The sequence below is a fragment of the Miniopterus schreibersii genome, assembly GCF_964146895.1.
Source record: "Miniopterus schreibersii genome assembly, chromosome: 3".
NCBI lineage: Eukaryota > Metazoa > Chordata > Mammalia > Chiroptera > Miniopteridae > Miniopterus > Miniopterus schreibersii.
Window position 1 is genome coordinate 20550496 of NC_138103.1, and position 22422 is coordinate 20572917.

At 40.5% G+C, this 22422-nt stretch overlaps 1 protein-coding gene and 1 pseudogene across 2 annotated transcripts in view; both read right to left on the reverse strand.

The window, feature by feature from the left end:
• The window catches only part of PLA2G10 (phospholipase A2 group X), a gene marked incomplete at its 5' end in the record, with an annotated part of 36651 nt that extends 20017 nt beyond the window's left edge, over positions 1–16634 (reverse strand). The window contains 2 exons of the mRNA XM_081131766.1: positions 15704–15863; positions 16426–16634. Of these exons, the coding sequence (XP_080987892.1) occupies positions 15704–15740 (37 nt within the window). The remainder of the gene's footprint in view (positions 1–15703; positions 15864–16425) is intronic.
• A 4244-nt stretch (positions 16635–20878) lies between these two features.
• On the reverse strand, positions 20879–21359 carry LOC308554501 (large ribosomal subunit protein eL21 pseudogene; annotated as a pseudogene). Its single transcript has one exon. The product of its transcript is annotated as a large ribosomal subunit protein eL21 pseudogene (transcript).
• Between the last annotated feature and the right edge of the window lie 1063 nt (positions 21360–22422).

Below are 22422 nucleotides of genomic sequence, written 5' to 3' on the forward strand. Positions count from 1 at the left end.
ATCCAAAATGGATAAAGATTGATAAGGAAATAACCCAATTAAAAAATTGATGAAAGCTTTACAGACACCTCACCAAAGAAGATAAGCAGATGGCAAAGAAGTGCATGAAAAGATGCTCCTCATCATGTGTCATCAGGGAAATGCAAATTAAAACAACAATGTGAAACCACTACACACCTATGAGAATGTCCAAAATCTAGAGCACTGACACCACCAAATGCTGGTAAGGATGTGCGGTGATCAGGGATTCTCAGACACTGCCAGCAGGGATGCCAAATGGTATAGCCTCTTTGACAGTTCTGTGATTGCTTATAAAATAAAACATACTTTTACCAAATGCTCTGGCAATCGCTCTCCTTGGGATTGACCCAAAGGAGCTGAAAGCTTCTGTGCACACAAAAACCTGCATATGATGTTTACAGCAGCTTTAAGCAAAACAGCCAAAATTTGGAGGCAGCGAAAATGTCCTTCAGTAGGTGAATGGATAAACTGTGGTACATACAGACGATGGAATGTTATTCGGTGCTAAAATGGAATGAGCTATCAAGCCATGAAAGTATATGGGAGAATCATAAATGCACATTACTAAGTGAAAGAAGTCAATCTGCATACTGTATGATTCCAACAATACGATATTCTGGAAAAGGCAAACTGATGGAAAAAACGAAATGACCCAAGGTTGTGGAGAATGGGATAGATGAACAAGCAGAGCATAGAGCACTTTTAGGGCACTGAAAATACTCTGTATGATATTATAACGATAGCTATATGTCACCACCACAGCTTTGTCTAAACCCATAGAATGCACCAAGAGTAAACCCTATGCCGAACTATGGACTTTGAGTGATTATGATGTATCAACATAGGTCCATCCTTGGTAAAAAATGCACCATTCTGGTGAGTGATGTTGATAATAGGGGGGGCAGGGGCAGGAAGTATATGGGCAACCTCTGTACCTCCCTCTCAATTTTGTTGTAAACTTAAAACTGCTTTCAAAAAAATAAAGCCTTTTGTAAAAACTTCCACTTCAGTTTAAAACTCCACCCTCATAAAGGATGTAAGGTCCTTCCTCCTCCCCATTCTGCAGGTCAGACCTGAAGGGGGGTGGGGGCATCATCTCTTTCTTTACTCCCTCTTCTTCCCTTTTCTAAGCTAGTGGTCCTCATGGAGAGGTGCATTAGCCATAAGAAATAAGCAAAACCCATTGGGTTGTGGAAGAAAAAATTAAAACTTCTACTTACATTTATTTTTATCTAAAAAGAACTAAATAAATTAAGCTTTCTGATGATGTAAGGTAGACTGATGAGTGATGTCACACACACATTCTATGAGTCATGATCACAGAGATATATTAGCAGGAGAGAGGAAGTACCACCACACAAAGGGGTCAAGAGTGGCATCCTCTCTCATTTTTTCACGTTCAGTATTTTCTGTATTCCAACGTCCAGTTAATTGGATTTACAAGTTATATTATAGCTGTAAATAAACCAACCTTCAGAAAATGGGCAGAAACAAGAAAAAAGCAGAGCAGATGCTTCTTTGACTCTCGCAAGGAGCTTTTGTTCAGCTATATTTGAGGTAAAAATAATCATATCTGGAAAAAAAATAAATTAAGAAAATGGAAAATTATCAAGAAGGTTTCTTGAATTAAGCATTTGTATCCACTATTGTTAGCAATGGCTCTTATCCTAAGTAGGCATTGTACCTTGAGATTTTAATGATGGCATAAAGTCATGTGGTTGGCAAGATTCTAAAAAATATTATTTACTTCATCTTTATCTCAATCTTTTAAAATTTATACCTTTTGTATTTTCTATTGCAAACCTTCTACCTCACCAGTGTCCATCTGTCCAGATAGTGGAGATACTGGCTGTGGAGCACAGCACTCTGTCTTGCCTTCTCACCAGCCCTCCTCTCCCTGCCTTAGCACACATCCGCCTACCCAGTCTCCCCTTTTCACAGCACCCTCCTCTGAGTCTTTCTATAAGTAGTTGCTTAGGACTTCCTCCATGGCACTGCCCAAAGTTCCCACACCTGATATCTTTCCTTTACAGGTCATTTTACATAGACTGGGGAAGGGTAGTGGCTGAAGGTCTCATTCCCTGAGAAGGACTCTGGCCCTATCTGGCAGAACCTTAGTCACCAATGCTGGAGCATCACGAAAAGTGCCGCTTAGCATCCTATTAAACTAGTGGGGCTGCATTTAAGGAGAATGTCCTTTGAAATAGCAATGTCTCTTCAAAGGACTAGAAATTTACACTACGGAAATAATAAAATATATACAATAAGACTTCTGTCCAATGATGCTCTGCATCCACAATTGGGAAAAACTAGGAAAACAAAATATTTAACAACAGGGGGTTAAATTATTATATAACCAGCCCTATAACTAACTAACTCATTATTCACAATAGCCAAGACATGGAAATAACCTAAATGTCCTTCACCAATGATTGGATAAAAAGATGTGGCATGCCCTGGCCAATGTGGCTACGTGGTTAGAGCGTCAGCCAGTGCACCAGAAGGTCAAGGGTCTGATTCCCTGTCAAGGGCACATACCTCAATTGAAAGTTTGATCCCAACAACCATATGACTTCACTGGTTGGGGCGTGTGTGGGAGGCAACCAATAGATGTGTCTCTCTCACATTGACGTTTCTCTCTCTCTTTCCCTCCCTCTCCATCCTTCCCTTCTACTCTCTCTAAAAAGCAATAGAAAAAATATTCTCTGGTGAGCATCCACACACACACCAAAAGAAAAAAAGAAATAAATAAAAAGATGTAGCATATATCTACAATGGAATACTACTCAGCCATAAAAAATGATGAAATATTACTATTTGTGACAACATGGATGGATCTTGAGAGTGCCATGCTAAGTGAAATAAGTCAGATGAAAAATGACAACCACCATGTGATTTCACTCATATGTGGATGTAAAACAGAAAGCAGCAAACAAACAAACTGAAAAAACAAATTCAAATTCATAGACACAAACAACCGTATGGTGGTTCCCAGAGGGGAAGAGGGTGGGAGGGAAGATGAAGAGAGTAAAGAAGGTCCAAAATATGGTGACCAAAGGAGACTAGACTTTGGGTGGTGAGTACACAATGCACTATATAGATGATGTATTATAAAATTTTGCACCTGAAACTTACACAATGTTATTAACCAATGTCATCCCAATAAATTTAATTTTAAAAATTATGTGGAAAAATTTTTTATTATTTTTAAAAAATATATCTTTATTCATTTCAGAGAGAGAAAAGGAGGGGGAGAGAGAGAGACAGAAACATCAATGATGAGAGAGTCATTGATCAAGCCCGCAACCAGGCATGTGCCCTGACCGGGAATCGAACCCCGATCGCCTGGATCCTAGGTCGACACTCAACCACTGAGCAATGCCCAGCCGGGCTGGAAAAAAATTTTAATGATCTGAGAAAGAGTCAAATATACTCTTGGGGCAAAAAACTGGTTTTAAAACAGCAAGTACAGTCATATACTTCACATTTGTTATATGTATATATATTATTGAAAAAAGCCACAAAGGCTATCCACAAATTTTAAGTTTTTTCCATTGATTGTTTCTGTATTTTTTCTATAATTTTCTAATTTTTCTACAAAGAATAAGTATTACTTTTTTAATCAGAAAAATGTTTTAAGAAAGAAGATAGTTCTTTTTTAAAGATCATTATCTGGACAATTCTTAGCATAAGGCTTTTAAAATATGTTTTTTAAATGTCAAGAGATAGACACCATCCCTGACACCTCCCAACTCTACTCTTAGCCTCCCTCCCTCACCTACTAGCTCCTTCCCACACAGAAGTTCTCCAGTAAGAGGTGGAAATTAATAATAATAAACAGACATCAGGAGTGTACTAACCCCCTATTTCTCTATCAATTTTTCAAATACGAAATACCTTGGTTTTCTTTCTTTTTTTTTTTTTATCAGCTGCAAGCCTCCTTTTTGCATTTGATTTTGCCATCACTGAAATGGGAATACTTCCTAGGAACTCAAACTGTTCTGAATTATTCAGAATTCAAATCTATAAGTAAATAATGTTACTCATGACACCATTCTGCTAAGCATAAACATTGTGTACATTTAGTGTATTTTTTTCACACTGTGTTTTCAGTGAGTGGACTGATTTCTTTTTATTTTTTTCTTTCAATTTAGTCATCTTTTCCTAAAATTTCTTTATGAAATTACTTTCATAAAGAAAAAAAGCATTTATTCTAAAAAGGAGACATTCATCTTGTTCTTACAGGTCTAAAATTAAAAGGTATGTGGGGGAGATTGCCAAGTTAGGAAATAAAAATACAGTATGCCCAGTTAAATGTAAATTTCAGATAAACAATGAATTTTTTTTTAGTATAAGCATGTCTTAGGCAATATTTGGGACAAAATCATACTAAAAATTATTCAGTGTTTACCTGAAATTCATATTTTACTAGATATTCTGTATCTAATCTGGCAACCCTAGATTTAAAGTAGTACAATAGGCCTGGCTGGCGTGGCTCAGCGGCTAAGCATCAACCTAGGATCCAGGAGACTGTGGTTCAGTTCCCAGTTAGGGCACATGCCGGGGTTTCAGCCTGATCCCCAGCAGGGGGTGTGCAGGAGGCAGCAGATCAATGACTCTTATCATTGACTCTTTCTCTCCCTCTCCCTTCCTCTCTCTGAAATCAATAAAAATATATATCTAAAAAAATAAAATAAAATAAAGTAGTACAATAGCCCAAACTTCTGATGGCATTAAAGTACTTATTAAAACACAAATTGCTGGCCCTGACTGGTGTGGTTCAGTGGTTAGAGCATTGGCCTGTGCACCAAAGGGTCTGCAGGTTCGATTCCCAGTCAAGGGCACGGACCTGGGTTGCAGGGTTGACCCCCTGACCCTAGTCGGGGCGCGTGCGGGAGGTAACCAAGAATTGTCTCTCACATTCATCTCTCTCTCTCTCTCTCTCTCTCTCTCTCTCCCCCTTCCGCCCTTCCACTTTAACAACAACTACAAGAAAACAAAAACAGCCCGGCCGGGCGAGGCTCAGGGGTTGAGTGTCGACCTAGGATCCAGGCCATCAGGGTTCGATTCCCAGTCAGGGCACAGGCCCGGGTTGCGGGCTGCAGCTGATCAATGACTCTCTCATCATTGATGTTTCTATCTCTCTCTTTCCCTCTCCTTTCCTCTCTCTGAAATCAATAAAGATATATTTTTTAAAAAGAAAAAAATAAAGAAAACAAAAACCAAAAATCACTGATTGCTGGGCCCTTCTCCCTCAGTTCAATAGGCCTAGGTGGGGCTTGATCATTTACATTTGTAACAAGTTCCTAAGTGTGATGCTGGTTGAGGACTACACTTGGGGAACCAATGCAATATCGAAGTAGCCTTCATTTAGAAGTCACACCTGGATCTAAGTAGCATCATGTGAAACCAAAAGAGGAGGCAAACAAAGGGTAGAATAAAATCATGTATTATTTTCTGATTTTATACATAGTTGCCTTCAAATTACTTAGTTTACAACAGTAGTTTTTGACCCTGGAAGAGCTTTAGAATAACCTGGGAGCTTTGAATTTCTCCTGATATAGGACTTCAGCCCAAGAGATTCTTACTTAGGTGGTTTGGAGCAGGGCAGAGGCATCTGTATTTTTTCTAATTTAAAAATATTTATGAATTCATTTTAAAATAGCCATAATAAACCTATTACATATTAACACGAATGACATATTTTTATGAAAAATAACTATATTTTCCAGAACAAAAAAAAGATGTAGTGAAAAGGTAGCATTATTTTACATTTTCACAAATCTCTTTAAGAGGCATCTGTGTTTTAAAAGCTCTTTTGGTGGTTGATTCTTCTGAACAGCAGGTTGGGAAACACTGCCCTATATAACAAGTATTGCTCGCAGCCCCATTAATGAGATCTGTCACCACTTAAAGAAGAGCACAGAACCCACGGGTTTAATTGGGGGCGGGGGACAAATCTGAGTTGTAAAAATGGGTCCCTCTAAAAATCCCTGTTATTGTAATTAATGACAGTCAATCCTACATGTTTAAAAAGGTGAGAGGTGGAGAAAAGGTGGGTGTTTCATTTCTTCTCTGAATAGGTCATCTCTGAACATTAGAGGGTATCTGCCTGTTTGTTGAAATGGGTTCTAATTTGTTGCCATGATCCACTTGTTATAACAGGTAAAAGAAATAAAAGTTTCATATAAAATGCTTCAGAGGTATTTTTACTTTTCTCTTGAAGTTAAGGTCTCCTTCACGTGAATGTAAAATTCCTCCTGCTTCTCAAGCATTGTAATGACTGTTAAATATATTAGAGAAACATAGTATTGTAACTGGTCAGAGAGCTTTTTAGAAAATTTTGAAAATGATGTTTGAATTTAGCTTCTATTCCTATTCTTCTGACTCAGAAGGTACCAGAGATTTGAAAAATATGTATGATCTGAATTTAACAAAAAGGAAAGATTTCCTGAGCTCTCCTGATACAAGGAGGTTGTGGGGGAGGAAGAAACTTTCCTCTACCTTACAGGTTTTTTCCGGCTGGTCTAATAATTAAATCTACATGAGAAAGATGAACAAGAAAAAATAACCAAATTTAATTACGTACATACATATGGCACACATGAGTCAGAGACCCAACATACATGAAAGGTTCAGAGACCAGAAAAAATGAGGTGTATAAGACCAAGTGAGCTAAGGATGAGGTAAGGTCACTGGGGACGGCAGAGGGGAGGAAAGTCCATGGGAGGATAACAGGAAGAGCAGATGTTCAGTAGTTAGTTTGCCCTGCCCTGTTGGTTGGGTCATAAAAAGTTACTTCTGGTGATAACTCTTATGGGAAAGGCCCCTAATGTAAATTCTCCTAGGTAGTTAAGGAGGTGGTGGAGTTACTCTAGAGCCCACAGGGTCTTGGTTGCTTTTAGCTCAAAATAATCCACATACCACAGAGGGACATCTTGGGATGACATTCTGAAGCCTTATGAGGTTGAAGGTTGTCACTACAACTATCAGGAAGATCAGCTTCACCATAGAACCACCAGAGTGTCCTCTGCTGATCCTCCTCAAAGGGAAATTCTTGGCATTGTTTTTAAGTATCAACCATAAATAACAGCCTTTGGTGCTTTGATTTTATCTGTCAGTGAAATGGGGTTCCTCCCAGAAAGTAACAAAGTATTCTGAACCAACAGAGCCGGCCAAAGTCATTTTAAAAGGCGAGGAGAGTTCTGGTCAAATAAAATACTTTCCTTTAAAACGGATTGGAAAATTAGCAAACATTACTGAGAATAGCAGGCCTTACTCTACAAATTAAGCAGATAAAGAGATATATAAAATAATGAAGCTGCATTTTCAAGAATCCTGGTTAGGGCACATACCTGGGTTTCGGGTTCAATCCCTGACAGGTGCATGTGGAGGGCAACCGGTTGATGTTCTCTCTCACATTGATGTATCTCTCTATTTCTCTTTCTCCCCCCCCTTCCCCTCTCTCTCTCAAATCAATAAGCATGTCCTTGGGAGAGGATAAATAAAAAATAAAATAAAATAAAATAAAATAAAATAGACTCTGTTAGAATGCTTACCAATTTAATAAACATAAAATCCAAAGTAACTTAAGAGAAATAACTGTCGAGTACTTGTGATATGCTGGGTAACATAACCCTCATGAGGTAAACACTATATTATCATCGACAGAGGGCAAGATGTGAGCTGTATGATTAAACAATTTGATTAAACAACTTGCCCAAGGTAATGTAGTTAGAAAGTGGCAGAGGCAAGACCTGAACCCAGGTAGTGCAGCCAGTACAGCCCCAGTGCCCACACTCTGTCACTGTTCTCTGGTACAGGTCTGCTCAATTCCAAAGTTCTTTCACTACACACTCAGTTTTACACCTGAATTATAGAATCTTCCATATTCTCCTTAATTTATAAGAGGGGAAACTGTTGGCTCACCAGATAGGAAAGCTTGCTCTGCTTTCTATTAATATGTTTGGTGTCAAAGAATGACCTTATAAAGCAGTGTCTACCTTGCGGGAAACATCTGGAGCATTCAAACTTGGTATTTGGAAGATGTGTTCCCAAGGGCATGAGTTCTGCAGAATTTTGAAAGATCTTTGGTGGAAAGTGGTTCAGTGGTGAATTAGGGGAACACTGGGTTTAACATGCAAAAGTCTTCACTGGAAAATTCCCCAGAGCCTGTAGAGAAGAACTGAGTATGTAACATTTCCCAAACTTCGTATTTGTAAAGCAGCTCTCTGGGGATGAGTGTCCTGTGGAGCACCACTAAGGAAATACCTAAAACGCCAGCAATAGTTAAATTAGAAGTAACTGAGAGCCTCCTCGATTTTGAAAGATTTACCAGGTCTAAAAGGTAGTACGGTTGCCCCTGGTCGGGTAGTTTGGTTGGTTAGAGCGTCGTCCCAGTACACCAAGGCTGTGGGTTTGATCCCCAGTCAGGGCACATACAAGAATCAACCAATGCATGCATAAATAAGGGGAACAACAAATCTCTCTCCTCCTCTCTCTAAAATCAATCAATCAATAAAAAACTTTAAGGTAGTATGGTCCTTCTGGTTTGTGCCTTTCTGCCTCCCACACCCAACTTCTCAACCTTTATTTTTAGCCAACAATTGTACATAGAATTTAAATGAGTGACATTTTTCTCATATAATCATAGAACTTCAACTCTATTAGGCAAAAACCAAATTCTTTTCTTTCTGGTGGTAGCTATGCTTGTTTCAGAATCATTCTATTAAAGAAGTATTTGAGTACTACTATGTAACAGGCACTATAGCTGCAATAAACAATAGACAAGGTTTCTGTTCTCTTGGATTAGAGCAAGATGACCAGAAATAAGAAGTGAGTATATCTCCATTGTATGTTGTTGGCTCCTTTGTCATAAGTTAATTGTCCATATATGCATGGGTTTATTTCTGGGGTCTCAATTCTGTTCCATTAATCTGTGTATCTGTTTTTACGCCAATATCATACTGTTTTAATTACTATAGTTTGTAATATAGTTTGAAATCAGGGCATGTGATGCCTCCAGCTTTGTTTTTTTCTCAAGTTGCCTTTTCTGTGAAAAATACCATTGGAATTTTTATAGGGATTACATTGAATCTGTATATTGTTTTTGGGCAGTATGGATGTTTTAACAGTATTAATTCTTCCTATCCCTGAGCATGGAATATTTTTCCATTTATTTGTATCTTCTTCAATTTCTTTCATTAATGTCTTGTAGTTTTCAATATACAGGTCTTTCACCCCCTTGGTTAAATTTATTCCTAGGTATTTTATTAAGAGACTATATGGCCCTGGCCAGTGTTGCTCAGTGGTTGGAACACAGACCCACCCATCACAGGGTCATGGGTTTGATTCCCAATCAAGGGCACGAAGCTGGGTTGTAGGTTCAATCCCCAGCCCCAGTCGGGGCACGTGTGGGAGGCAACTGGTTGATGTTTCTCTCTCACAATGATGCCTCGATTTCTCTCTCTCTCTTTTGCTTTCTCTCCCTCCCTCCCTTCCAGTTTCTCTACCCTTGGGTGAGGGATTAACACACACACACACACACACACACACACACACACACACACGACAGACTCTATGGCAAGTTCTGTGCTAGGCTGTGAGAATATCAAGATAAATAAAACATAGTTCCTGCCCTCAACATACAGCCTGCAATGAGTAGTAGCCTTCAATGAGGAGAAAGTAACCAAATAAGTAAAACATTCAATTTTTAAATCTGGATGGTCATTCTACTTTTCTAAACTATTAAATTGGCCTCTAAGGAATGTGAAGCAATGGTTTAAAGCAATGGGTTTCAACTTTGGTTACACATTAGATTCACCTAAAAAATTAAAAATACTGATTCCCTACCCAAGACCAATTAAATAGACTCTCTGGGGATGGGGTTCAGGCATCAGTAGTTGCTATAGATTCTCCAAGTAACTGTAATGTGCAGGCAGAGCTAATAATCACTGGCTTAAAGTACATCACATCATTTAGTCACAGTATTTTAGCAGTAGGTAAAACAAGAGAAACCAATGGCTCCTGAATAAAAGACATCATCAATGTAAAATAAATCTACTATTTCCAAAACTTAAGCACAGGCATATCACGGACAGTTAAAAAGTAATTGCTCATATTTCCTCTGGTTAATAAATTCTTTCTTTTTTAAAATTTGCCTTTATTGTTGAAAGTATTACAGATGTCTCCTTTTTCCCCTCCATTGATCCCCCTCCACCCCGCATCCACCCCCCCCAGGCCTTCCCCAATTCAGTGTCTGTGTCCTAGGTTATGCATATAAATACTTTGATTAATCTCTCCCACCCACTCCCCCACCTCTGTCTTCTATGTGAGATCTCTCAGTCTGTTCCATGCTTCTGTGTCTCTGCAGCTATTCTGTTCATGTTTCTTTTGTTGATTATATTCCACATATGAGTGGTATTTGTCTTTCTCTGATTGGCTTATTTCGCTTAGCATACTCTCCAGTTCCATCCATTCTGTCCCAAAAGGTGAGAGATCCTTCTTTTTTACAGCTGCATAGTATTCCTTGGTGTAATCGTACCACAGCTTTTTTGTCCACTCATCTACTGATGGGCACTTGGGTTGTTGCCAGAACTTAGCTATTATAAATTGCACTACTATGAACATAGGGGTGCATAAGTTCTTTCTGATTAGTGTTTTGGGTTTCTTAGGATATATTCCTAGAAGTGGGATCACTGGGTCAAATGGCAGTTCCATTTTTAATTTTTTGAGGAAACTCCACACTGTTTTCCATAGTGGCTGTACCAGTCTGCATTCCCACCAGCAGTATACTAGGGTTCCCTTTTCTCTACACCCTCAGTACACTTGTTGATTTGTTGATGGTAGCCATTCTGACAGGTGTGACGTGATACCTCATCGTAGTTTTAATTTGCATCTCTTTGATGATTAGTGACCTTGAGCATTTTTTCATGCCTCTTGGCCTTCTGTATGTCCTCTTTGGAGAAGTGTCTATTCAGGTCCTTTGCCTATTTCTTAATTGGATTACTTGTCTTTCTTTTGTTAAGTTGTATGGGGTCCCTATATATTTTGGATATTAACCCTTTATCAGATCTGTCTTTGGCAAATATATTCTCCCATACAGTGGGCTCCCTTTTTGTTTTGTTGATGATTTTTTTCTGCTGTGCAGAAGCTTTCATTTTGATGTAGTCCATTTGTTTATTTTCTCCTTTATTTCTCTTGCCCTAGGAGATGTATCAGCAAACATATTGCTACAAGAGATGTCTGAGATTTTGCTGCCTACGTTTTCTTCTAGGATTTTTATGGTTTCACATCTTATATAATAAATTCTTTGTTAAAAAATACATACATATATACATTCCTTCTTGGTCAATAAATGAATAAATTATTGACTTAAGAAAAAAACAAATCTGAAGTGTGAAAATAGCTTCCTCTGAGAAAGTATGTTGTTATAATTGTCTAATCAAGACCCTACTTCATGAAAAAGAGCTGACATGCCATGGCTTTTTAACAATCCACTGCTGGTTGTGCTGTTTGGCTTGAAAGAGTTTGATCTGTATTCTTATATAAGCACTACTTTTTACTATCAGGTAAATAAAGGAAGCTTTTTTTTCTTCTTTTTAATACGTTTTTATTGATTTCAGAGAGAGGAAGGGAGAGGGCTAGAGACAGAAACATCAATGATGAGTCACTGATTGCCTGCCTCCTGCATGCCCCCTACTGGGGATGGAGCCTGCAACCTGGGCTTGTGCCTTGACTGGGAATCAAACTGTGACCTCCTGGTTCACAGGTTGACGCTCAACCACTAAGCCATGCTGGCTGGAGCAAGCATATTTTTCATAAAAATAATTTTTTTGAGTACTCAAAAAAATCAGGTGACTAAAAAACACTGAAAAACACAGGTATAATTTCTTCTAAGCCTTCTCCAACTTCAAGAATTTGAAAATCTTTTGAAATATCATTTAAACTTTAGCAGCTTTTCATAAAACTTGCAATCTGGTTATTCTTTAACCTTTTAAACCTTAAAAAACTTTACCTGTATCAGGCAAGACAACTTGAATTTTCTTTTCACATCTGATGACAGAATTTAATTCTATTAGTCAAAGGACATAGTGTTTACTTTTTGGTCTGTAATAGCTACTTTACAATGTTTCAGGATCCTTCAGCAGGAATGCAATGGTGAATAAGGTAGATGTTGGTCCCCAACTTCACAGAGGTTTCAAGCCTGTGATTTAAAGGGTACACTGTAAACCTTCAGACTATAAAAGCTGCTGGGCTAGAGAGGACTTCAAGAAAGTGTTTTTTGTTTTTCAACCTGCAGGCTATGACCCATTAATAGAAGCTTCTTCAGACTTGCCTTGTCAATTCTACTTTCTTAACACTTTTTTTGTCAGGCACTAATTCTACATCTCACTACTACTGCCTCAATTTATCCTCTTAATACCCCTCTCCTAAAATACTACATGCATCTTAATTAACTGGTATCCCTGGTGACAGGCTTGCTGTCTTCAACCTCTATTTTCCTCATTCCCTACCAGGGCACTCTCTAACATTGTAAATTTGATCATATTCTCTAGCTTAGGATTTTTCTGTGGTTTTCCCCTACTCACAAAGTCTAACCTCTATATCATGTCATAAACCCCTTGACCATCAAACCCCTTCTAGCTTTATTTCAACACTTGTGTGTCTCTATCTCACTTCTCTAGCACTCTCCTCAAAATCACAGGCATCCACATCAACAAAACTGATCCACTGGCAGCTTCCTCAATATGCCAGTGTTTTTATTCTTCCATGCTCACACAACTGTCCTACTTTGCTGAAAGACCCATTACCCATGCAGGCCTCCCTTTCCCTTAGTATTGATGCTAAGAACTTAGAGCTCCACTTGGTTTACCACTGATTTGCTCCCATTTTCCCTTGTAACTCTATTCCAGCACCTAAAACACAAATCTGATGTCTTGTGTCTCTCTCTACCTTAGGCTATAAGCTGTTTCTCAAATGCATTTGTGGCCACAACCTACATACAGCACATAGTAAGTCTTAAAGTAATATCTCCTGACTTCAGTCCACTACACTATTCTGCATTATGTACTGATGTGAAACCTAGTGGCTGTATGACCTTGAACAAGTTGGTCTCCACTTCTCATTTTCTTCAACCATAAAACACAGATGATAATAGAACCTATTTCATAGGACTGTTATGAAAATTCAATGATGATTCAAATAAAGAGGTTAGTGAGTATAGTATCTGATACACAGACAGCACTCAAGTGAGGATGTTACTATTATCGTAAACCTTTTAGTGATACAAGAAAATATATCCTAGTGTGTAAAGAGCTTATGGAAATTTCTAAGAACTACAAAATATTTTATGAAGAATTGGAATGACAAATTTAGTTTTTAAAAACGAGGTACAGTCTTGGCATAGAGCCTTGTATTGGGATCATCTCTCACTACTGAGAACTTTATCATAATACAAATGGAAAACATGACTGTACCACACCTAAACTAAAATGGACAAACAGAAAAGGGAACATTCTGGAGAAGAGAACACAGTTTTTTTCTTCTGGACAATTAACTCTTTTCTTGAGGAAGGTGGAATAAGTAAAAGAAAATGTGATTGTTCCATTTGGTAAAAGATGGCCAGTGGTGAGTCTTCCATTTACAGAGCTCTTCCACTGAGCCCCAAAGGTTGAAGAATTGTAATTTTCTGGATCTATACTAAAACTCCATAATTTTTAGACTCTAATATTACTAAGATTTCTGCCACTGTTAACTAGTCCTACTGTTGTTTTGTTTAAATAATAACATGTTTGTCACAGAAAAGTAAATAATACAAACTAATATGTACTTCCTTTAAATGCCTATTTTATACATTCTGGTGTTAAAAAAAACACCTAAGTGTATAATTATCTATTGTATGTTATAAAATGGGTTTTTGGTTTGTGTCCTGCAATGGTTCTATAAAAATTTGGTCATCCTAGACTAGGGAGAGACTCAGAATTTAGAAATCCATTTCACATGATGGCTGAATATTTTCAAAGGACTAGTTTTATAAAAAAATATTCTAATGGAAAGTTGATTCATTTTTATATTGGATTTCTTTTTTCTTTTTTTTAATATATCTTTATTGATTTCAGAGTGAAAGGGAGAGGGGGGGTAGAGAGAGTTGAAACATCAATGATGAGAGTCACTGATTGGCTGCCTCTTGTATGCCCCATACTGGGGATCAAGCCTGCAACCTGGGCATGTGCCCTAACTGGGAATCGAACTGCAATCTCCTGGATCCTAGGTCGATGCTCAACCATGGAGCCATGCCAGCTGGATGTGAACCTGCAACCTTGACACATTGTGATGATGCTCCAACTAACTGGACCACCCGACTAGGGCTCTTCCTTACTTTTTAAAAAATAATTATTATTTTTAAATAATAATACTTATTTTTAAATAATATTTTTAAATAATAATAATTTTTTTAAACTATGTTTTTATTGATTTCAGAGAGAAGAAGGGAGAGAGAGATAAAATCAAAGATGAGAGTGAGTCATTGATCTGCTACCTCCTGCACACCCCCTACTGGGGAGAGCCCTGACCAGGAATCGAACAGTGATCTCTTGGTTCCTGGGTCAACATTCAATCACTGAGCCATGCCAGTCAGGCAATAAAAACATGCTGTAAAAAAGAAAAAAATTCTCTTTCACCTCTGAGTTCAATGTGACTTGGCTGGGCACTGGCTATATCCCCTACTTACTTTCCTGGAAAGTCTCAATACTTTTTATATTTGTTTCCTGTCTGAATGTGTTTTCCTTTCTCTAAATTTGTAGCAGGATATCTCTCAGATACAATCCTGAGTCTGTAAAAAATACTGTAGCCTGCTACAATTTGGAGCCATCAAATCTCTCAATAAGTGGATATTCTGTAAAACAAATCTTGCTAAAATATTATAAGAAAAAGGAAAGAATAAAACTCATGGGAAGTGTCCAGAAAATGAAAGGTTTAGCACTTGCATATATTTCTACAAATTTAGAGAAATATGTCTCCAAAGAAGGTTCAGCAAAGCAGTCAGGGTTACAATAAAGCTTTTAACTCATTATTGAGAGGGCACTAGGAGGCATGTCCTGATAGCACAAAGTTAGCAAAGATTTCATGCTACCTCTCATGCATATAGACATACTAATGCTTACTCAATAATAAATTGTGTTCTCTCCCTCTCTTATATTGGTGGTATAAAGGGGTTTTTGGTTGGCAGGATTGTTTTACTTTCCTCACAAAATGAAGGAGTTTCTTAGTGCTTCTCAACAGGGAAAGCAAGCCCCCATCCTGGAGATAGAGCACAAAGCTATGTCTTCTATTGCATTAAATGGATATGGATTTTCTATTCTACTCCAAAACATCCCCATGCTTATTTTGATATATTAAAACACAGTAAAAAATATAAATGGCTAAGAAAATAAAAGGAACTATTTCATATAAAAATCTCTCAAGTTTCTTACCACTAAGAAACTGAAGTTCCTGGAAGATGGATGTTTAAATACACTAAAACTTTGTGTAGACTGTGGCACATTAACTAATACTCCGAAACAGCTCGTAGGGAATAAACTTTTATCTTGGGAATTTAGCCCAAAATTTCCACTTTTTCATTTTAGATTCTATTCCATAATACATGCCTGCTTTTATAGTATTAGTGTTTTAAAGTACTTACTATTAAGGAAAATTGACATTGTAGGAAGATGCACCATATCTTATCTGGTGACATCAGACACCCCTGTTAGCATACTTCAGGGGTATCCCGGTTCAGAAGTAGTCTTACTGATTGGTTCAAGAAGTTCACCAAACATTGCCTCCTAAACTTCTAGAAACACCTATAAAAAGAAGTAAGGAGCTTTGTAATGCATTTTAAAAAGCAAAGGGCAGATACTGAGTGTTGGGGGGTATAGAGAAACTCTTTATACAATCTTGACAACTTTTCTGTCAATCTAAGTCTATTCTAAAATTAAAAAAAAAATTATTTAAAAAAAACCTCCACCTTCAGAATTGAGGAACCAAGGGCCTATGGCTTTTCATGAATACTGAAAGGAACCTGAAATGATAGCAGGTCTTAAACTTTTAATTTTCCCGCGCCCTATTCTCGTTTAAAATAAGCTCATTTTTAAGGTATTGTAGTTTGGGGGCTCCAGTGAGTTTTTCTACTTTTTGACACCGTTTTCCTATCCTACTCTGTTGGATACAGCGGGAAAAGTTAATCGCTTAACCATTCCCAAGGGTCTGGGAAAACAGGTCAACAAAATGTGATAATAGAAGAAATTGGAGGAGGCAGGTAAACCTCCGATTCACCTCTAGGTCTGCTATCGAGGAGCACAAGTACGTACGAGTCCAGGCACTACCGGGCAAAGGGAGAGAACTGGTGACAGGACCTTAACCTACCCACTTCTTCGCAAAAACAAAGGCTCCTCGCCCTCTGCTCTCCTCCGGGATACCGCACCCGTTCTGGAAGGCGGGCGCGTGGGCAGAGGAACGCGGGCGAGGACGCAGAGTTAAACTCTCCGTGGGCAACGCCAGAGGGACCCCGCCTTCGTGCACGCGGCGAACCCGCAAAGGACGCAGGGACCGGAGGAACTACGCCTGCGGAGTAGACGGTCGCGCGGCGTAGACTGTACCTCGCATGCGCCCTTCTCCGCAGGTGAGTGGCTGCCGGGCTCTCCCGCTCTCTGGCCCCGCCCCCCGCGCGGCCACCCGCCAGGCGTTGCCATGGGGATCCAGCGGCCACGGCCCGCCTTTGGCTGCGCCGCGTCAAGCAGTCAGCTCTGCGGACCTGGCGCGGGGGGACGTGCGAGGTCATGGAGCCCTCTAGAAACTCCGTAACGGAGAGCCGGCGGCGGACCGGCCTGGGCCGTTGCCGGCATTTTTTTTGGCTGGGCGTCGTCTTCGACACGGTGGGTGCGACGGTGTTGTTCACGGGGGTCTTCTCCGACCTGCTCTTCTACGACCTGCTGCTCTACCTGGGTTCCATCATCATCTTCCTCAGCCTCCTCTGGTGGGTCTTCTGGTACACCGGCAACGTCAAATTGAGTCCTGAAGAGGCCTTGAAGGCCGTCCACGTGCCTTCCGCCGTCACGATGGATGCGGAAAACCGGCCCATTAGCTCGTACTGGTCATTGTCCTTAAACGTTACCACCACCCTGGCGCGGATCCGGCGAGGGCAGCGCCGCAGGAGGATGCTCCAAAGGACCGCTTCTGTTCTGAGTTCGACCATCTTAGGCCGGATACGAAAACGGCGATCAGAGGAAGAACCAGACAAAAACGAAATGAAAAATGTCGAGAGTGGCGGTGCTGAAGACGTTGACGGAGAGGATCTGCGCCCGGAACCGGAAGCAGTTCGCTCCCCAGGCCCTGATGCCGGGACTTTGGACCTCGAGTCTGAACATCTATCGACCCATCCGGGGCAGCCAGAGCTCACTTCATCTCCTGTGGACCGGCCTCCGCCTCCCGCCATTGTTGCCTCTAAGAGCCTGCCTGTGGACTGTTTGTCCTCTGCCCGTCAGCCTCTAGCTGTTGTTGATTCTAAGAACCAGCCTGTCGTTTCCTTGGCCTCTACGAGACAGCCTCTAGCCGCTCTTGCCTCTAGAAACTTGCCTGCTGTCCCCTTGTCATCTACAGGTCAGCCTCTGGACACCCTGTCCTCAGAAATGCAGACTGCAGCCTCTGTGGCCCCGCGGAGCTACCCCCTGGTGTCTGTGGCTGCACAGAGCCATTTCCAGGTCCCTGTAGCCTCACAGAACGATTTCCAGAATCTTTCTCTGGCCTCTCAAACTCAGCCTCCACCTGTACAGGCTCCCCAAACCCAGGCTCTGGCCACCCAGGTCTCTCTGGTCCAGCTTCAGCCAGCCTCATCTTCTGTGACCCAACCTGTGGACTTAAAGGTCACTCCAAATGTACATGACTTTCAATCCCTGTGTGACACCCAACAGGCCTCTTGTAACGCTGCTTTAGTTCAAGAGCTTGCAATCAGCCAATCTTCCCATGCCCAGGAGCCACCGGCAGGCCAAGAACTAAGCCAGGAAGTCCCTGGCACTGTATCCTCTCTTCCCAGGTCCCTGGCTCTAGCTACCAAGGGCCAGGAGTCAATGCCCCATGAGAGTGTGCCTGCCCCTACCACTGAGAACAGTCAGCATCTCTAGTACAGAGCCAGATGCTCAGGCCTCTGCCAAGTAAGTGTGGCCTCTGCCAGGAAACCCATGTGGGGCTCTGGCTGCCTGTCCCTGTATCCAATTCAAAGAAGGCAGGGTTGAATCATTTAAGGCGTTTATTGAGAAGGCTGGCCAGCCAAGAAGACAGGGAGCATAAGAGCATCCAAAACCTGTCGCAAGGAGTGGCCTGAGGGTTAGGGCTATATGGGGAAACTGAGGCTGGGAATGGAATGCAGCTACTGGCAGTCCTGGAAGTCATTCTTTTGATCTTGGTCGCCTGGGGATGTCTCTAGAAGGCGATATCTTGACTCATTTTTAGGTCCTTGGCAGGGCCATGCATCTAGGTCTTGATAAGGTGCTATTTTAACCCATTGTTCCCATCTGCGCCACCTCAATTGCTTCAGTCCGGGATTGAGTGGAGTGCATTGTGCAAAGGCCTAGGAGAAAGAAGCCTAAGGGAAAAAAAACACACTTAAATCCCTGCTTGCATAAGTATATGTGTTCTACAATTTTATAAGTAATGTAATTATATTTCAGATTAATTCAGGTGCTCAATCTTTGGAAAATATAAGTGCCCCTACCCTAAGTACCTTGGGAGGAATCTTAATCTTCACCTATAGTATTTCTTGATCATTTCCAGGTCTGTGTTCTAGTCCTTTCCTCAACCCCTTCTGTTCAAAAAAATTAAGTTAGTGGAGGTGAAGTGGCCTTTTCCTTCAGCGATTAGATTTTTGGAACTTTGGTAGGTTTTTGAAACCTAGTTCCCTGAGCTGTAAGGTTTTACCTATTCTACCAGATACTAGTGTGATCAGTTTCTTTTATTTAGGCCTAGTTGGGAGAGGGTGGAATTACATTCTTTCTTGGAGCTCTAAGGTGGGAGAAGGGAGTGGGACTGCAGTGTTTTTGAAACAAGATGATTTTAGGTGGTACAGGGACACAGCATTAAATAGCAATGAACTCTCCAGTGGGAAAGTTATTTTTAGTTCTTTTTCAATCTTTGTGATTATGTTAAAGGGGTTAGTGATCTCTTACACCTCTAACGTTTTGGTAGACAAATGCCCCCAGCTAGGACTTAATACCATTGTTAACAAAGTCATTTCAATGGATAACTTCTAATGCCAAGTAACACTGTTTTTTCTGTTTACAATAGTGTTGGTTGCTTTGGGTTTTTTTTGTTTTTTGTTTTTTAAATATATCTTTATTGATTTCAGAGAGACGAAGGGAGAGGGAGAGAGAGAGATAGAAACATCAATGATGAGAGAGTCATTGATCAGCTGCAGCCCGCAACCCCGGCATGTGCCCTGACCGGGAATCGAACCCTGATCGCCTGGATCCTAGGTCGATGCTCAACCGCTGAGCCACACCCGGCTGGGCGCTTTGTTTTTTTAATCCTCACCTGAGGCTATAGTGTTGGGTTTTTTTTTAATTGATTTTAGAGAGAGAGGAAGGGAGAGAAAAAAATTGATGTGAGAGAGGAACATCTATCAGCTAGTTGCCTCCCGTGTGCAGTCCCATGGGGGATCAAACCCAAACCCAGAAGGTAAGTATGTGCCTTGACCAGGAATGGAGCCCTAAACCTTTTGGTGTATGGAACAACGCTCCTATCAACTGAGCAACCCAGCCAGGGCAGCTGCATTTTGAAATACATTTATTTAAGTAAAAAAACCCACTTTACCTGAGTCAACTTGAAGGTAAAAGTTAATTGTATAAATGAAACTTGGAACAGTTTTGAAGTTTGGACAACATTTTCTTATTTATACTAAATCAGATGTACTTTCTGCGGAAATCACAAGACCATTTGTGCTAACCTGTTTGATGAACTTTATGGTTAAGGCTATTGAAGATGAATTCTGCTTAACTCTCCAATGCCTTGACAATTAGAAAGGTAGAAAAGGCCATGTGAATGTCAAAATTGGTGCCCCTGCTTTTCCCTGAGTTAAGTGCTATCATAATAGTATACATTGCTGAGTATCAATTTCCTGGTCTTTCTAATTCTTTTCCATAAGTTACCTGCTCTTTGGGGGATAGCAGCGAAGGGTACAGGGCAGAGCAATACTTTGATTATGTTATGCTATTTGTTGCTCAAAAATACCAACATATTATCCAGGAAGGTGTTCATCTTTATTTCATGTTGGTTGTTTTCATTTCCAGCATGGAATACAACTGAATATTAAGTGGAAGCCAAACTCAAATTTCCTTACAGTTTTCTTCAGTTCTCTTTTAAGAGAATGTACATACGTTCTCTCTCCAGGTGAGTGTGTGTATGTGTATTTGTGTGTGTGTGTGTATACACACACACACACACACACATATATATATTACAAAGATAATCTGTAGGGGCAAAACATTTTGACTCCTTTGGTTTTGTACAGTTTGGACACTTGGATTCTAAAATGAAATACATTCAGTGGTTTGTTTATTTTTTAACAGTACAGAGGTCTTTTATTTATTTAAATATGTTTTTACTGATTTTAGAGAAGAGAGGAAGGGAGAGGGATAAAGAGATAGAGGCACTGATGAGAGAGAAGCACCTGTTAGCTGCCTCCTGCACGCCCCCTACTGGCGACTGAGCCCAACACCTGGGAGTGTCCCCTCACCTGGTATGGAACCAGTGACCTCCTGGTTCATGGGTTGACGCTCATCCACTGAGCAACACCAGCCAGGTCAGAGGTATTTTATTTCTTTTACACTTACTGTGCCATGAATTCATAGGGAATGGGTTCCAGCAGCTCAGGCTCGTTTCCATGGGTTCTCACAAAGTATCCTTCTCCGGATGGAGCAGGCTGGTGCTTCAGTTGAACCCAGGTACCTTTCTCTTTGGCTTCCTTCTTTTTCTGATCATTTTCCTTCACACATTTCAGGAAGCTGTCTTGGCTCTTAGAGTGCTTAATATGCTCAATACATACGTTAATTCTCTTAGCAAGAATCCCTTAAGTTGTTTGATTACAACAATGCCTACTGCGTGCTGGGTGGCACAGTAGACTCTTCCAATTTTGTCATGGTAACGTTTGTGGGGCATTCCTTTTTGAACAGTGCCATTCCCTTGATGTCTACAATATCACCTTTCTTGTAGACGCCTATGTATATGGCCAAAGGAACAACTCCATGTTTTCTAAAAGGCCTAGAGAACACATAGCAGGTGCCTCTTGTCTTTCCCTTTGTGTTAGTCATTTCAGCAACTTAGTGGAAGATGGTGGTTCTGGCTAAAAGGAAGGCAGTGATTTGTTTATTTCTATTAAAAAAAAAAGACAGCCCTGGCCAGTGTTTCTCAGTGGTTAGAGCATCGTACTGTGCACCAAAGGGTCTCGGGTTCTAGTCCCAGTCAAGGGCACGTGCCTGGGTTGTAGGTTCATTCTTTACCCCAGTTGGGGCCTGTGCAGGGGGCAACCAATCAAGTCTCACATCGATATTTCTCTCTTTCTTTCTCTCTCCCCCCCCCCTCTCTCTCTCCTCCCCCCCTCCTTCCCTTCCACTCTCTCTAAAAGCTGTGGAAAAATATCCTTGGTGAGGATAAAAAAAAGTAGGATGCAGACAGACCTTGCCATCAGAAAGCTTATAGACGTGCTTCTTTATATCACAGGAATGGCTCTAAGGAGGAGGAAATTTTAGATAAGGAGGAGTAGGCTGGTGCTTACTTAATAATTCTTAGTGGAAGAATTGTTTTATGACAGGAAGAACCATGCAATGCCCTTTAAATAATTAATTGACCAGACATTTATTGATTTTCTAGCAAGTGCCAGGCATTACATAAGCACTGGGGATCAGAGCTAAATAAGATGTCCCTGCTCTCCAAGAGCTCACTGTTTATCAAGGGAGAGAGACATAGGAATAACTAACACAGAGTAATGTAGCAGAAGTCTAGTGAAAGTGCTTTCAGATACAGATGTGCAATGGGTGAGAGATTTTTTTAGTTGAATCCTAAAGTAGGTGTTCACTGGGAGAAGAATTGGAATGAACATTCCATGCAAAGGGAAAAGCATTAGCAGAAAGGCACAGAGGTGTAATAGTCCATGGCTTGTTGGGGACATACTTGGGAAAGATAGCCTGATGCTATAGACAAGGGTGCTTGAGACTCAGAGGTTGGAGAGAGAAAGGGTGGGGGGCACCAACTAAGACCAACATTTGAAGGGTTTTTAAGTAGGGTATTTTGTGTTCTTAATTCTGCCTGTGGGCTCTGTTATAAAATAATGGCAATAGGCCAATAATTAGAGAATAATTGCCAAATCTCTCCCAG